Source organism: Oratosquilla oratoria, chromosome 44 (assembly GCF_046742065.1).
Source record: "Oratosquilla oratoria isolate Oo_2021 chromosome 44, ASM4674206v1, whole genome shotgun sequence".
Lineage (NCBI taxonomy): Eukaryota > Metazoa > Arthropoda > Malacostraca > Stomatopoda > Squillidae > Oratosquilla > Oratosquilla oratoria.
In genome coordinates, this window is record NC_134820.1 from 11,461,594 (window position 1) to 11,479,765 (window position 18,172).

Genomic DNA, 18,172 nt, shown 5'->3' on the forward strand with positions numbered 1-18,172 from the left:
CCAGTCTTTCTTCAATCATTCTTTCCATGTGTCCAAACCATCCTAATATTCTTTCATCAACCCTATCTCCCAGCTCATTTTCCACCCGTTCTCCTCGTTTCTCACTCTATCTAGCCTAGTACAGTGACATGGGTACCATCACTTCCATACAACTTCCTCATTCATCCCCAGTACATTTTCTCTTATGCCACTTTTCATTACTCCAGATATTTAATTGCCTCCTTCATATATAATTCACCACCACCTCATTTTCTCATGGTTATCAAAACAACCTTTTCAGTTTGCTCCTTTATTCTTTATTTAACTTCTCTGCAGTCTTACCGATTTGCTGAAACTGCTGTGGTCAAATCACTCCAGAAGCATTTTCATACATATCAATTTATAGGACACAGTGTCTTTTGAAGACCATACTGTATGTACAAAATACAGGCTTTCCTATAACAGCTACATTTTCAACATATGAAGGTAAACAAAGATATGGAATTAAGTGATGAAGATGGCAACATAAACATACATGGGCAGAAAATATGAAAAGGACAGTTTACTCAAAATTACCCCTTCTCTTATTATGTACAACAGCCACCTAGGAACATCCAATGTAGCCAATTATCACTTATTTTTTTGTCATTTAAAAAACTTAGTATCTACCTATATTTTAGTTTGGATAGCACCATATGTACATGAAAAAACAGCAAATAATGGCATCTCGCAAAAGTAGCGATACGTCTCGGTATGTAAACCAACCTGACCTTGATCACACTAATCAAAAATATTTTCTCAAAAGGAGTTTATGTAAATGAAAATCAAATGTTTTGATAATGGCTTAATTTAAATGTATAAATTTCACTTTCAACTCTGTTCAGACACATTCCAGAATACATTCAGTAAATCACACATTAGGGAAAGGTTGATGATTAAACAATAACTGAATTGAGGTAACATGATACACATTAAATGATCAGGGATGAAGAACCAGTCCAACGAAATTTCCCATCTCTGCACTATTATATACAACTCTTTAAATATCAACTGATTGCCAACTATTACAACCTGGTAAAAATTTTCATTAATATCACCATATTGATTGAACAAATCTTATGCACAAGAAAATCTAGATATGAAGGCCAGCTCACTTTGAGTGCACTCACACCTGACCTCTACTCTGAGGAAAAGGGAAACATGTTTAATCAGGTCTCCGATCTATTAAGCCGGGCGAGGGCAGGAGCAACACTAGCCATCCAGATTAATCCAAGCACAATCTTGATTGCTTGCATATACAACTGCCTATACAGTTCTTACCACCCTGTAGGTTGAGTAGATAACCTTGCACGTTAACTCATCTTAGATTTCAGTTATGTTGTGATGCTCAGTCAGGGTAGTCTTAAAGAATTCTATTCTTAAGTTACATCTTAAAGAAACAAACGTTTCTTTGGTTGCTTGGGTGACTACTCTGGTAGAAGTGCACACTTGAGGCACAGGCAGGTAGGAAGGACTACGTCACTCAATCCCATCTGTTGCAAGACAATCACACCTAATATATAAATAATAATAGCCAGGTACACTGATAAGTTTGCTGATGCTTCGCAGTCCAAGCCAAGCCCGACTAGACTCTATACTCACACTTGGTCATTTGCCCACTGCCTTTGCTGGGCAGTTGTTTGCCAGCAACACTTGGAACACTGCCAAATGTAGCCTGAACCAGCTGCTGAAGGCCGTGAGATGGAAGCCTGGCAAGGTACTCAAGCCTATCACTCATGTGAAAGCTTGCAGTAACTCACTTGAAACATGGCGGTTTTCTTAAGGCAATAGACTTGAAAATAGGCAATGGCACACGATCACTGCCAGTTTGCATGACACAGAATCTTTTCACTTTGACAATTATGAAAGATGAGGAAACAGTCTGATGAACAGGACAAATTTTTATTTTGCCCTGCAGAATGTAGAATGAATCAACTGAAGAAATGAAGTTTGGTGAAAACAAGCTGTCTGATGAATTAATCCAGATGAAAGAAGACCCATGCCATCACCAACAGCTACCAGTTATCCTTCCACGTCATGTTGCACCACTCAAAGTGTTCTCTTGAGAAAGATACTCTTCCCGCTCCTTCTGGTCCAGGTACCAGATAGTGATGGCATACCTGTGAAAAAAGAAAATAGTTAAATTTGGCACTTGTATAGTCATAGAAAGATACATATACCAATGGCTTTTTCCCCCCTTATGAGGGAGGTAGCCAAAGGCATAAATCCACTCCCATCTATTTCATCCCAACATTCTCCACTACCATTCAACCCCAACCCCAACCCCCCCACCTTTTTTTTTCTAATAATGTCTCCTTTGGGACTACAGAGAGTAGGATACCTAGTCCTATCATCATCCCTTTTTTGTCACTTTTTACGACTCAAGTGGGAACACTGTATTCTCTCTCTCATACCACAAGGTATAATACACAAGTAATTATAGGCAGAAGGAGTAATTGGTGAGGAACAGTGTGGATTTAGGACAGGTAGAGGTTGTGTAGATCAGATCTTTGTGGTAAGACATATGTGAGAAAGCTATAGGAAAGGGGAAGGATGTTTTTGGGGCTTTTATGGATCTGGAAAAGGCTTATGATAGGGTAGACAGAAAGGCACTGTGGGAGGTTATGCAGATATACAGGATAGGAGGAAAGCTTCTGGGAGCTGTCAAGAGTTTTTATGAGAGTAGTAGAGCTTGTGTCAGGATTGGAAATGGAGAGAGTGAGTGGTTCGAGGTAAAGGTGGGACTTCGTCAAGGATGCGTTATGTCGCCCTGGCTGTTCAACTTATACATGAATGGGGTGGTGCGAGAGGTAAATGCAAGGGTGGTCGGCAAGGGTTTGGAGATGGTTAAAGAAAATGGAGAAAAGTGGGAGGTGAGCCAGCTGTTGTTTGTGGACGACACGACGTTTGTGGCAGGATCGGAGGAGGGATTGAGGAAGTTGGTGGCAGAGTTTGGGAGAGTATGTGATAGAAGAAAGCTAAAGATAAATGTGGGTAAAAGTAAGGTGATGAGATGTACAAGGGGTGAAAGTGGCAGTAGACTGGAAGTGAGCATTAAGGGAGAGCGACTGGAGGAAGCGGATAGTTTTAGATACTTTGGTGCAAATGTGGGAGGAAAAGGTGGAGTGAAGGTGGAGGTAGAATGTAGATTTAGAGAAGCGAGTAAATGCCTTGGTGGATTAAAGAGTGTAATGAGGAATAGACATTTGGGAATGTATGCTAAGAGGAGACTGTATGAAGGAGTGATTGTGCCAACAGCACTGTATGGGGCAGAAACATGGAACATAAGAGAAGAAGAGAGGAGTTTGAATGTGTTTGAAATGAGGTGTCCGAGAAGTATGATGGGGGTTACTTGGCTCAATAGAGTGAGAAATGAGGAGGTGAGGAGGAGAACAGGGGTGGAAAGGGAGCTGGGAGATAGGGTTGATGAAAGAATATTAGGATGGTTTGGACACATGGAAAGAATGAGTGAAGAAAGACTAGTAAAAGAGGTATGGAAGGCAGATGTGGAGGAGTGAACATGAGGGGATATCCTAGGATGAGGTGGATGGATTGGGTGAAGGGGGCTTTGGGGAAGAGGGGAATGTCTGTTGAGGAAGGACGGGAGAGGACAGAAGACAGGGGGGAATGGAGAATGGTTGTATATGGATGATGATGTGATTGCATGAGGTGGAATGGGCGGGGGGATGGGGGGTGAGGTAGTATGTGTGAGCAAAATTTGACGCAGCCCGAAGGGATTTCTCCCCGTCCTCTCCTTTTATGCAATGGGGAACAGAGAGGGGGGGTCGCCGATTTAATGAAGCGGCCTTGCTGTGGATGTGCTGTGTCTTGCGACACTGCTTCTGACTCAGGGCAGTGGACAAGGTGCAGGGATGACCCGTCATCCAGGAGGTGCTCAGATAAGAGGGAGGGTGGAGGGGTGTGGAGTGTATTCAGGGATGGAATGGGTGGAAATGATTTTATGCCTTTCCTTTTTGGCTACCTCCCTTGTAAGGGGGAAAAAGCCTTGGTATATGTATGTATGTAATTATAGGCATGCATCTGAAGGTGTGCCAAAGATTACAACAATATAATGGCACTGCTCTACAGTTACAGGATTAATCATAACTTTATAAATCTATCAATAAAGGATATAATTGATTCAAAGGGTAGAAGAGGATCTTGTGTTATGGTTGAAAAATGTACTTTGAAAATAAAAAGCTATTTCAGCTCACTTTGTACACATTTAATTCATATTAGTACTCTATTGGTGAAGTCATAAATAAAAAGCTATTTCAGCTCACTTTCTACATGTATTTAATTCATATTAGTACTCTATTGGTGAAGTCGTATCTTACCTCATTTTGTTCGAGGGTAGCACTTCATGTGGGTTTCGTCTGTCTGACCAGAAAAACAGCATGCGATCAAAGCGAGGCTCAATATTGGCTACATGTTCATTATTGTCTTCTGGATATATCCGCAAAATACCTCCATGCTGAAAAAGAAATGGAAACAATAAAACCTGATACACTAGTTACCAATGAAAGCTACATACATATACTAAAGGCTTTTTCCCCCTACACGGGGGGGTAGCCAAAAAGAAAAAGGCATAGAAACCACTCCCACCCATTCCATTTCCTATATATTGAAAGCTAAGCCTAAAAAAGAGGACAAAGTATACAGTTGATGAAAGAATATTGCAATGGTTTGGACACATGGAAAGAATGAGTGAATAAAGATTTGTAAAAGAAGTGTGGAAGGCGAAGGCAGAGGCAGATGAGTGAACATGAGGGGGTGACCGAGGACGAGATGGATGAAGTAAAAGGGGCATTAAGAAAGAGGGATGTCTGTTGTGGAAGGGAGAAGATAGAAGATGGGGGCGAGTGGAGAATGGCTGTATATGTATGATGCTGTAAGGCATGGGAGTGGGCGGGGTTAGAGAGTGGTTGTGAACATTTTGATGCAGCCCAAAGGGATTCTTCCCCATATTTTCTTCTGCATGAGGGGATGGAGAAGGGGAGGAGGGTCACTGATTAAATGAAGCAGCCTTGCTGTGTATGTGCTGCATCTTACTCCATTGCTTATGACCTCGGGCAATGGGCGAGATGCTGGGATGACTCGTCATCCAGGAGAAAGGAAGGAGGAGAGAGGTGTGGTGAATGAGAGTGGGATGGGAATGAAATGAAATGGGTGGGAGTGGAATAAGTTTTTTTTTTTTTTTCTTTACTTTGGCTACCTCCCTTTTATGGGAGAAAAAAGCCCTTAGTATAAGTATGTACAGTACTACCTCTCATTAACGGACTAAATGGGGGGTAACAGTGTATGTTGACGTGAATAATCCGTTGGAGTGGTTTTTGGGTGGCATAGTGATTGCACAGCACTAAACAGCAGCACCAAAAACACCGCAAACACAGATAATTAACGTCCGTCAATGAGAGGTAGTACTGTAATAACATACAGACATCAATGGCCATTTCCCCATTATGGAACAAGTCCAAGTACACCATTTTCATAAATAAACCCCATTCAATCACCCCTCCCATTTCAGCACTTCATGATGTGGGCCTCATGTCTGGCCGTTCTGTGGACTAAACATGTAACCTAAAGTAATGTTGCACATTTTCCTCCGATTACTTTCATAAGCATGCACCAGTATTATGTTTTTTAAGTCTTGACTGCACCCTAGTAATTTTAAAGATTATTAGTAAATTATGTCAGTCTACTTTATGGAGGCAAAAATCAGAGCTGGGTGCATTCCTCGGAGCATTCCACTTTAGTTTGGCCATGGTTAGCACCGACAAACTATTAAATCTTAAGAGACTGGTTCATACCAAAATAAAAGTCTGGTAGGCCACTTACTATACCAAAGAAAAATTTCATAGGTCACATACTATACAGGCACCTACACTGCTTTCATAGTTTGGGAGTGCTAACTGTGGTCAAACTAATGAGGAAGGCACCTAGAAACACCCCCAGCTTTGGTAAAAATGAAAAATTATGAAAAAATTACACCTTGCTGAAAAATAGTTTGAAGCTGGCAACATCCCGAAGTTGTAAACTGGTATGGCAATTTTTACTATGAATAATTATCATTTATATATAATTATTGCATGCTGGCAACCCAGCATCAGAACACATGACTATGCGTACATCTAGCTTCTTGTTTCGACCATGTCTTTATTTACTTTGTCCTTTTAGATAATGTACTTGACAGAAACTGTAATATGTATCAAAGAGGAGGAAGAGTGCATCAGTTCCTGCCACAACACCAGTAGGGATGCACACGTGGTCCACACGGCTGTGTTGACATTAATATATAGTGTTATCATTGCTTCCAATTGGATTCCTATTGCCTACAAACACAGTGTTCAAAATGCCTACAACATTGGAACGGAGGGCTGCAGCACAGAAGAGGAGAAAATCGAGCATAAGTAAGAGAGGAAGCATGGAGACGAGAGATCAACTAGCCCTTTACTGGTTTTCTACCTTTACAATGGTCTTTGGATCATGTGTTGGATGATCGACAGCTATTTCTCTCCCAGAAGAGAGTTCAGAGTTTGTATATGACCGATCTATAGGTAATGCTGTGACCTTACATGCACATACACCCCCAACTCCCTGCCCACGAGAGTTGAAGTAACAACCCACATCGCAGCAGTACCGAAACTATTTCAGTCCTGGGCAGGATTCAAACCCAGACCTCTGTAGTGGCAGCCGGGAACTCTACTGATTGAATGTCTTTACACACTTGAATAATGAATTATTAAATAATCTACCTACTTATTTCACCAATCATGTCCACTAAATTGATGTCTGGAGTAAAAACCTCTCAGTAAATTTGAATCCAAATTTCTTTCTATTTTCCCCTAAAATATCATTATTTAAAGTACTACTATAACAATTTTGGTCTATTTGCATAATTACTTGCAAGCTGACACTGTTCTAAATTCAGAAGAATGTTTTTTATGGTGTGTTGAATATTGAATTTCTATGATTTATGTTGTAAACAGTTAAAAACATTATGTGGGGTTAAACATCAGTAGAGCAAAAAATAACCACTGAACGTACACATATTTAGTGTGTTGATAATTATAACTATGCCCCTCAACCAAAAAAAGTCCATAGTTGGGTACTTGTGGTTTAAACATTATTTTTTTCCCACAATGTTTTATTGTGTACGTATGGTATCTATTGACTGACTTCTACGAAACTTGGTCATAAAGAGTACAATTATGAGCATGTTTCAAGGAAAACATAGCTCCTCATCTTAATTAGAAGAAAAAAGAAAGGCGGACTGACGTCCTCGACTATAAACTTTGCGCACTGATATTCCGGGAAGCCTTTGAAAACGTGCATTCGCCAGGAAAATAAAATGAATAAAGTTCAAATAAATTTTATCGAGAAAATTTACCAAATATACACGGAAAAAGTCAATAACTACACTGTAGTTTAACAAATCACGTTTCTACATTCACTGCAGACATCTACGGAGGTAGTGCACATGAACCAATAATGCACGCAACACCGCATATTGTTAGCCAATTGCCAGGCTCACTTGACACAGTGTAGTAGTCCACTTCCATGTTTTCCGAACTGTCGCACTCAAAACCAATGTTTAACCGATTATACATATAAAAGCTTTACAAATTATCATACAATTGTGTACGATAGTTCTACGCTACATTATGAACAGCCTTATATAGATTTCCTTTGGTGTAAACTAGACGTGCATTGCAAGACATTAACGAGTCCTATAAAAAAAAAAGTTTACACAGTACTGACGATACCCGGAACTCTAGCCATCCAGCTTTGATCAATAACATTTTCGCAAGCACGCCCCAAAATTCAATATGGCGGCCTCCCTGAAACTGCACCTACCACCCCACCTCACTTGTATTATTCGGGCAACGACCGCGGAATGTACTATGTATTTTTCAATCACACGAGCCAGTGATTGCTGAAGGATACAGCATATGTATGACTGAAGTCACTAAGTTTGTTATCCTACATATTTATATTTTCACTTGTCTACATCTTTCGCGAATGTAACCTGACATTTTTCGATTATACGTTACTATGGTACGACCATTAAACAGCAATTATAAAAATAAACAAACTTCAGACTCGTGACTATCTCCACATCCATAATTTCCCCCGTCGCACCAGCGCATACGTGACAACCCTATGTTGAAGATCAGCGAGGGAGCTCGCGTATTACCGGCCGCCCCTGAGTGAGCGTAATGCTTGACACAGGCAGTGGGGAACAAACATGAATGAATTTTCTTGGGCGCCAGCTACAAAACACAGGGTCAATTCCCTACCCCTCCTTCGTTTAGCAAAATTAAAAGTTGGCATCCTAATTCAACGACTGGCATTTTGTAAACAACTGCATCGAATATATGACGCAGGCTAATAGAATGCCCATGTAATCGACCATACACAAATCGAATAAATCCCACTAATTGTAACACAAAATTCATTCTCTTACCTGTTCTTCCCAATCTTTGTTAATGTAGTAGATAGCTGTAATACATCTGCCATCACCATTAGGGTTGTCCATATGTCTCACATAACGTGCTCCTCGCCCGGGATAACACGCTACCATTGCCTGAAGCAAACCAGAGAAAAAAAAATAGTATGTTGTCAGGCCTAACTCAGGTGCATGATCATACTTTATCACCTGTCCAACTTGCTGATGCACGCACAAGGTTACCCACCAGCAAACGTGCATTCGCCCGCACGCGCGCGCACACACACAAGCAAGCCCGTAAGCGCCTACATGAACACGCGCACGTAGCCACACGTGAATACTCACGTCAGTACGCGCGCACACTCAAGCGCACGCGCACACACACACGTACACACCGCGACACACATAGGCTTCGCACACTGGCGCAGGCACACTTGCACGGGGTTGCCAATATTCGGAAACAACATTTAAGTCAGCCTATTCATACAGCAATGGCTGTGTCAACAAAGTTCACGTTCATAGCTTCATTAACACGACAAACTCAAGTGAATCTAATACTTTAACGATACGCAACAACACCATTAAATATTCCTTGATAATTCAGAATCGGTCAACAAGTTTCCCTCGTCAATAACGTCCGGGAATGAATCCACGATTTGGCTATTTAATTCTGTATTTTCCCGGCCCAGACTTCAGAGGTGCCAAGAGTTTTTCGCTAGTTCTGGAAACATTGCCGAAAGGAACTATCGCAATATTTTTATTTATTTGTACCTCCTACCAAATATTCTGCGCGGAACAGAATGAGTGTTATTCTGTGCTGGTAAGGGAGAACAGTTGAAAATAAGGACATACCTAGAGTCCTGCATCGGCCTGCTCGCAACCAAGGCGTGGTCTGCCACGTATTATGGGCACACAGACTCCAACACTGCCAAAGGCAATTACCTCGCTAGTCTGGGGGAAATATGGCTGTAGCTGTGCCAACACCCACGCACTCCCAGGCACTATATGCACTCGCAAACGACGCTGCCTCAGTCACAAACACACTGATCACACAACCACGCAACCTCTTTACGTAGTTCAAGTTATTCACCTTCGTTCTCCACTTGATATTGTATTCGGCGAGTTTGCCAGCTGACGGGTGGTTGTTCGCTCTGAGGATGACGGCGTCGACGAGTTTGGCTAGCTGACCAATGTTATGACAGTTAGGCTCCGAACCCGTCACCCAGGCGATTTTGTCGCCGCGAATCTGCTCCCGGGCGTGCTCCTGCACCTGCCGCGACACCACCTGACCGGCACGGAAAATGCCTTGATCGTGCATGTTCAGCACTTCGGTCAATACCTTATCCGCTCTCGCTTCACCTGCAATGGGAAAGACAACGATCAAACTTTAATACTCCACTGTGACAACATTCATATTAACATCACACATTTCTCAATGAATGGAAAGAGGCCAGTGCAGTTTCACTGGGTTAAATGTTCGATAGGGTTACCAATCGATATTTTCGTTTGACAGTTGAAGAAACATTCTATGGCAAACCTGTCGGCAGAAACATCCTTCAATACACAGTACGGACACCAATGTGACCTATATATCAGTGCGATGCATATATAAATTTACAGGTTACTTTTTTTATACAAATCCCAAGTAACAAACTAAAATTATACGTAACTCTCTCATCAAACCCGGGTATGCATTATGCACCCGAAAAATATTGAGAAACACAAATCAAGGTAGGAAAATCGTACGAAGAAAATACTGGATTCGCCTGTCAGTGCGGGGAAACCCGGAATGGAGGGGAAAATGCTCCCCATGATACAGCAAGGTACAAAATCTGCTATCCGAGTCACTCACTATACTTAATCTACGAATATTCACCAAAGTTAAGATGAACTTTACAATAAAATATGACAAAATAAAGCGCACTCTAATCACGAACAAAACAATGACTGCCTTCCCTTAACGGGCCTTTAGGAGTAATGTCGAGAAAAGAAAAGGGAAATTCCCTACGGGAGGGCTGGGTATCCTCCTCATACTCCCGACTTTCTCCTTTCTTCGGGCCCCTTGCAGTCCCTCTACACCAACCCCAGACCGGCCTCATGCCTGTCCCATGACGATCCTTCGCAATGCAGGCGCAGTCATCGCATGAGCCACTTGCATCCTATCTGCTCCGCTGCATCCACCCCCACCCCACCCTCCTTCCCGAGAAGCCAGACATTCACGGCGCTCGCAAGGTGGAGGGTAATTTTCCACGCATACATTGCCACGATTACCCACATCCACATGATAGTCGCATGAGCTTGGTGAAACTATTCCCACGCGACCCTTCTACCACCTCTACACAGTACGGTTCTACCATACATACTCGTGATACGATCAACCAGAAAATGTACACTAGCACGAGGGTGCGAGTCATGCATGCACGCCACGAGCACGGCCTTTGCATACACGTAGCCATGACACTGTTTCCTAAGCAACCGAATTTCACTTCACAACTAAACCAAGATATGTTTGTGACCATTTTAAAACATGAAATATGTAACCTAATAAGGCCCAATGCTTGGTCCAATAAAGTATACCTAAGTTGCTACCAAATAAAGTCAAATTACATCGCTGATAAGCAACTTAATGCCGCGACAATAGATGACACATTTTGTTTCTCTTACCTTGTTTGCTGGTTCCCCACCTATATAGCATCTGTCCCCCAAGATATTTACACGCAGTAGTTAGGTCCCTATAACTTCACCCGCAAGAAGGGGCGTGTCTCCAGAGATAACTTTCGAGCGAATATCCTGTTTAGAAAAGTGTTAATATTCCATATAACATTACGCATACTTTCTTCCTGGCTCTACGCGAGACCTTGTGATAGAAGAACGGGTTCTCCAGATGGGGATGAAATGATACATGTCACTACGCCCACAAGAAATCCATTTGAAACTCCCGCCAAAGAAATGGATAGCTGGAATTATCATAAACTGGTGACTCACGGGTTAACAACAAAGTAAGAGGGAATCTGGTGACGGGGTACAACTGAAGCATAGAATACTTGTGCACAAGAAATGTTAGCCACATCGATCAAAAATCGCAAATCACGTAAATAAATAGGAGGAACAAATAATCCTAATCGCGTAGATACGTGACTGTACCAGACAAGCGGATATGAGCACATATCCGAAACCTTGGCAAAGCCTCAGTATTTTTGTTCCGGATTTGCAAGACCCCAGACGTAGCAACGGCATAAATTAACTTGCTATATTAATTAGAAATAAGTTCATGTGTAAGTATTAGCAACACTTCTTTCGAACGAGGCAAGAGGATTCTTGACACTGGACAACTACCAACCTCATTGCAAGGAAACGATGAAAAGGGGTACATTCCTCACATTCTCGTTAATTGAGGGACTGCAACCGAGCTGCTGCCGGCACATACTCTTTACTTCGGTAACGCCCCTGGCATATGTTTGGTTAACAAGACCTATTTCTTTTAGCTGGGGGACCATTCTGGCCAACCTAGGCAGTTTGTTATGTGCCCTATCTCCTCTTTGCTAAATGAAATAATTTAATGCAAAACTGATTCACCTACTTTGGGAAGGAAAATATCAAGGACTGAGATCTTGGGGGTGGAAAGTCTAAAGCATACCCAAAGTTTTTTGAACATGGACAATCTAGCAGTAATCGCATGTACTAATTTCCAATTATAATTCAATCTTTGCACCGATTTGTTGATACTAGACTAGTCAGAATTTACTCAACCCTGCATAAAAATACATTTATACATTGTTTATTCTATATAAAACCCATGAACGAGAAATCGCTACTATGTCACTGTCTTCAAAATACTAGGGCTGCATTAATGATGCCCATTCATCTCCTATTGAGATTTGTGGCCCCATAGGTTCCTTTTCCTTCCTCCCTCCTAAAATTGTCCTTTAAATACATTGACAAAATCAGAAAATGAAAGTCACTCACCAAAAAATCCCTCGAGGACGCAGAGGCCGAATTGATTGAGGTGGTCCACCACCAGGGTGGACATATCGTTGATCCAGTTGGGCCCAAAGCCGTTCTCTACCAGTGAACGAGTATCCTGGCTGAGCTGGACGTGGTAAAAGGGCGGCGTCCGGGCTCTCGGGGGCATGACCGTAGGCATGGCCGTGGCCTCCTGGCCACCGACACCGGATTCTAGGGGTGTGGACAGGTTGGGTTCTGATGGGGATCCCAGTCTCTGGGAGTCTCTGCTGCCAACGATATCCTGCAACACGAAAAATTGGTCACTGCCTCCGCTGCTGCCGCCACGGTGGTCGACGCGCCCGACCTGCTGCTGCTCAATATCAAGTGCAGACACGTCGAAATCAAACCGAGTAGGGCGCGATGCCCAACCAGCACCCTCAACCCGCGGGCCCTGCTTCTTACAATCGCCCAGCCATGAGGCACGGGGGCCACACATCAACTTGTGCTGTCTCCAGTGCTTTCGTTGATGATCCGGATTGCAATACCACATATTCCGACAACGGCTGCACAATTTTAGCTCTGAGTTCTGCCGACCACAGTGGCCACACGTAGGTCGCACAGAGCTCACCTTGCTTTGGTCCATAATGAGAAGTGTCAGCTGGCTAACTAGACATTGGCTACCGTCCTTAATTAATTAGCTTGCTTGCTACGTGACGAACAACATAGCCCCTTACCGCGAGAGTTGGAGCAGTCACATTCTGGTGGTTGGTTCACTCCAGGCTGCCTGCCTTCCTCGGGCAGGCTCCTGGCGACCACAGTTTCACAAGCTGAATCTCTACCTTTATCACTTAATGCATGTTCTTTTCAGTGTCATTCAAATTAAAACTAAACATGACGTTCTAACTGTTACTGGCCACAAACACTAACCACACTAGCTGGACTGTCACTTTCTCACCCCGTCATGGTATCCACTGTCTAGCAGTGTGCTTACTGCTCAGCTGTTAGCCCACTACCTGTGTTATTTGGGTTTTGCGTCAAGAGGCATCCTAATATAGAACTATTTTATTTGATTAAGCGGCATAGATTAAAAAATGTGAATTATTCCTATCATAAAACCATACATATATTTTACAATTTTTAAAATATAAGTAAGGAGGCAATATCCATTGTTTAGGTATATTGGAAAACCTCTGAACAAAATCGGTATTAGGCAACTCACACCTCTGAGCGACCTTGCCAGCAGACGTTCAAACGCGGCAGCTTCAAATCCGTATCTGGTGTGACGAACAGTCCGAGGTCTGTTTTGACTGAAGGTCTTGATTTCTTAATTCAGTACTGAGACTAGGAACTGTTGTTTTCCATGTACCGTTTTTTAAAAGTAAAACTAAAACCAATTCTCTGAAAACATGCTTTACGTTGTGTAGCAGTGCTTGCAAGCGCAGTACGAAGTATTGATTATTAAGCGTTGAAGCAGTCTGCATGCAGACGGACATGTAGTTAGGCCCACGTTTATATCTGATCCACGCTGGACGTCAGCAAGTAGCACGATGCATGATAACTGACTTACCAAAATAAAAGTAACGAGCCAATATGAAATACAGATTTAGCCCACAGTATTCTCTAAATCTATCTTCGACTCACCCCGACTACTCTGAAATGAGGTCTGCTGGTAAAATGACATTGTGTATACACCACTCGGTCAACTGTCATAGCGTACCATCGTGCAGGCGACCTAGTACCGCTCAAGCTTGCCAAACTAGACGTAAAAAAGACTGACCCGTCGAGTGCGCAGGTCAAAGACCGCAGACACATTTGAACCGTGAAGGTATAAAGGCCATGCCTGTGGGGCTTATCTAGGTCCTGTACTTGTGAGGTTTCAATAGAAATAAACAAATAAATGAAAGAGCAATGCTTGCCTCGCCGTGGCATCTTACCAGAATGAGATGCGATGACGTCAAATGTAATGTTTATCAGATACCTGCATCACGAGCATAACTGATTCTAATACTGCGTTACAATCTGTGCAAGCGGCTCATCTGAGTATTTTCCACAAACAATGGAAACCGATGTGTTTGAACACCACACACAAAACATCATAACCCCGCTCATCAGAAATACAATCGTATTTACACGGCACTGCAAGTAATAGAAAACAGTATAAACGAAGACGAAGCCATAAACTGTTGAACGGAAAAAAGAGGAACTGACCGCTGTATCGATATTGTTATGCCAGGGCCAGGTTATTCTATTCAATTATGGGAGGGACCTAGGGCAGCTCTAACTGGGGATGACCTATCCTTCGTTACCGAGGGGAGTAGATGAATGAAATAGGATGATGGAAGCAGGAGTCTAAGAAGTGCCGTCTGGTCCGCATCATGAGGATACGGCTGAATATTCCACGGAGAAATTCGTGTGTTGATGTCTCAATGATATGTGCTCTAAAACCTGCCCAGGGACACGTAGCCATTATAGGAAAAAAAGATCTCACGCTTCTGAAGCGATAGGCTTGGGAATGATAAGCAGACTATAACCGCAGTCTAGATATGAACAAAATACTATTCTTACTAAATCTATATATATACAACCGCGTTTATCAAACCATTTAACTATTACAATTTTCATATTGAAAATATAAATGTTAAACGCTGTTCTATATAACTATATTTCCCTGCAAAAGAATAACTCATAATGCTGAGTAAAATTTATGTAGATAAATAAAAACAAATATAAAAGGTAAACATTACACATGCATAATTTAGACCATGGAGTGGTTGGACGAATTCTGACTGAGCCTTTAGTTATTTTGTTTCTAATGTTTGTTAAGATGAATATATTTGTAACGGTCATCGCCCAGAGTTGACATGGGGGAGGAGAGAGAGCAGCAACTGTCCCCAGTTACCAGCCCTTTATATGAAATTTTTTTTTAGGATAACTGATAGCAGAGGCCACACATTTGAATGAAACAGCTTGGCTGCAGCCATAGTAAAATGCAATGCATCATCGGTATGAAATGAAGCAAGACCTCTTTAGCTGTACATTGGGTGACATTAGCGTGTGCACATATGCACTGTGAACTTAGGAAATACGGTTTTAAATACATTTTGCTGCTGACATGTATGGCTGGTGTGTAATTAGTCAAGCCGTTTGAGTCTCTCCAACCTATAACTTTGTATCGGTATTGGCCCATCAGTGAACATCCTAAATTCTGAGAAACTCGAGCGACTTCGTGAGAACAATCCAAGGTGTTAATCTGGAGGAGCATAAGGCTGCTGGACTACAAGAACAACCACCCTGTGCTGCCAGGACGGTCTGTACCACGACTGACTATTTCAAGGAAGAGAAGAACCACTTGAGGGGACGTTCCGCAATAACGGTTACTCCGACCAAAAAGTGAAGATGAGGGGCATCACCAGTAAGGTACAACTCGGGTGACGATGGTCAAACAAGTTAAAAGACAAGTAGAACCAGGCAGGCGTGGCACGCGAGATAAAGAGCAAACTGCATTGCACTCTTCGTCGGGGAGACCGGGAAGAAATTCAGCTAGGAACCACAAGGACATCAATGGGCAGTAAACAGGAGGGGCACGAGTTTGCCAGTATTCACAGTGTGGGTAACAGTAACACGAGATGTACTAGCAAGGAACCGAAGCAGTATACAAGGAGAGCAAGATGGTCAACAGTATTTTCTTACTTGGGCAAGGGACAAAGATAGTGTCAACAGCTACGCTGATCTATATCTAATCTATACGGGGCCTTACTAGATAGAAAAGAAATGCGCCTTCCGATAGCAGTGAACTGAACAGGTGAAAACATTCAGTAGCGGGTCTACTTGCAATATAGAAATATTATTTAATGTTCTTCACAGGGGAGGGGGGGTGGGGCAGTTAGAATTGTATCAAATGAACGGCGCGTCGTGGGCTGACGAAGCCCATGGCGGGGATTCCCAAGTGACCATGTACCCAAAGCACCATGAACTCGCTATAAGTTATTGTATCTCAGAAGATAAATCTCATACAGGGTGATTCAAAAGATCGTAATAAATAATCTGTTAATGGCCAGCAAGCTACAAATACAGAATCATGCAACAAATTATGTACTAACATTCCGATATTAATATTAACTAATAGAAAAAAAAAGATCTTCCATCCAAAAGCTGAGCTCTTCCATCCTTAACGTTGTTGAACTACCCGCCCACAATGTTCATCCCGTGAAACTACTCGTAGTTCTTTATTCTGGACCTCCACAATTCAGATATAAATTCTAGAATCCGGAAAATTCTGGTGGTTATCCGAAGGGAGTTTTCGTTCCGAATATTGGAAATATCCGAACAGAAAACTAGATGTGTCTGTACACCTCTTCAACCCCGGTTCCTTAACCAAGCTCTCCCTCCCGTTGGAAGACTGTTTACCCACCTTTCGTTTCTTGTGAGTCCCTCTGTGCTTCTTTAGTATGGCTAGCACGGGCGGTTGTTGTGTGTGAAGGCAAGGTTGCAAGGGTAGGCCAACAAAATTGACGGGGCATGTTGGCGTGTAACACTGAAACTCCTCCATGTGTGGATTCTCCAAATATAATGTGTCACGATCGTAGCCAAGAACCAAAACGGTTTGGTTCTAGGACTCTACCGTTTCCAGTCCACACATGAGCAAGTGGGCTAAGTCGTACCTGAGCAATCTCAGCACTGCCTTCAGCCCGTACCCAGCCGAATGGCAGTCTCGTCTAGCAAAATGCACTTCGAGGTGTCTCTGAACCGTGGTGCAATGGTGTCCGTAAGAAGCACGTGGTATCTGTAGCTTGTGCGTGTTGCGTCCACTCGCTCCGGAGGCACGGGCACGATTAACCGCGCCGATTGTCGACTCTCCTGCCTGTCGACGCGCGCGCGCGTATTCGTGACCTTCCCAAACCCACCTTATCTCCCCCTCTCCATTCCCCACAGCTAGGTCCTCTTGGCCGCACGTAGGACACGCCTGTTAAGAAGTACAAGTATAGCAACTTTGCGCAATATTTTTTTTCGCACAAAACAATATAACAGGGGAGGGGGGCATTGTCTATGGAGGCTGTATAATACACATGGGTGAATGCAACAAAAGAGACTTAGGGTATCTTATAAAAGGTGATTCCATGGCCTACTCACTCCATCGTTTTCACTTAGTCAGGGAACACGCACCCAGGTCTTTAGTTACGAAGGCAGGTGGTCAGTGTCACGTCGTGCCCACTCAAAAGTAACCTTTATTACTCACAACACTATATTGCCTAAGGTATTTACCCCTACGATCATATCCCTATTCCCAAACAAAGGCAAAGTACTCAAGCTTTCAACTTTAATTTTTAAATAAGAAACCCAAATTACGTGACACTCCTTTGGAAGTTGCAGGCACAGCTTTAGATACCATGGTAATGCATAAGAGAACGTGGCTGGGGGGGGGGGACATACAAGCCGAATGTTCTTAGGTGAAAATAACGCCAAAATAATAGAGAAGGTATCTGGGCTGAAGCTAATGCAAGAAAAGCCCATTTCCTGGGGTGCACATCAGGGTTGCAATGCAGCTTTTTCAGGTGCAGAAGCTGTCGGTAGGTCGGTATAATTACATGGTCTGGTCGATTCGAATCCTGTTCAGCCTTCAATAAATGAAATCAGTGAAACTAGATCACGGTAAATGATTGTTGTGTCTTGAAAATGGCATATACTGGAAGTGATGGTCATTTGCTTCCGTCTAATGAATGAGGATGCTGGTAAGTTCCGACAGTATTATAATGTTATGGA

General features: G+C 42.8%; 1 protein-coding gene across 2 annotated transcripts; it reads right to left on the reverse strand.

Moving 5' to 3' along the window:
- Positions 1–273: 273 nt before the first annotated feature.
- On the reverse strand, positions 274–17,067 carry Hph (HIF prolyl hydroxylase). 2 transcript variants are annotated; one of them, XM_076180179.1, is made up of 6 exons: positions 16,824–17,067; positions 12,434–12,713; positions 9,558–9,826; positions 8,486–8,605; positions 4,356–4,492; positions 274–2,138 (listed from the first exon to the last, which is right to left on the reverse strand). In XM_076180179.1, exons 1-6 carry the CDS (start codon positions 16,959–16,961, stop codon positions 2,054–2,056), a joined length of 1,029 nt encoding a protein of 342 aa, XP_076036294.1. In that variant the 5' UTR covers positions 16,962–17,067; the 3' UTR covers positions 274–2,053. The 2 variants fall into 2 exon arrangements, with proteins under 2 accessions (XP_076036294.1, XP_076036293.1); XM_076180178.1 differs by lacking the exon at positions 16,824–17,067 and having other exon boundaries at positions 12,434–13,128.
- Between the last annotated feature and the right edge of the window lie 1,105 nt (positions 17,068–18,172).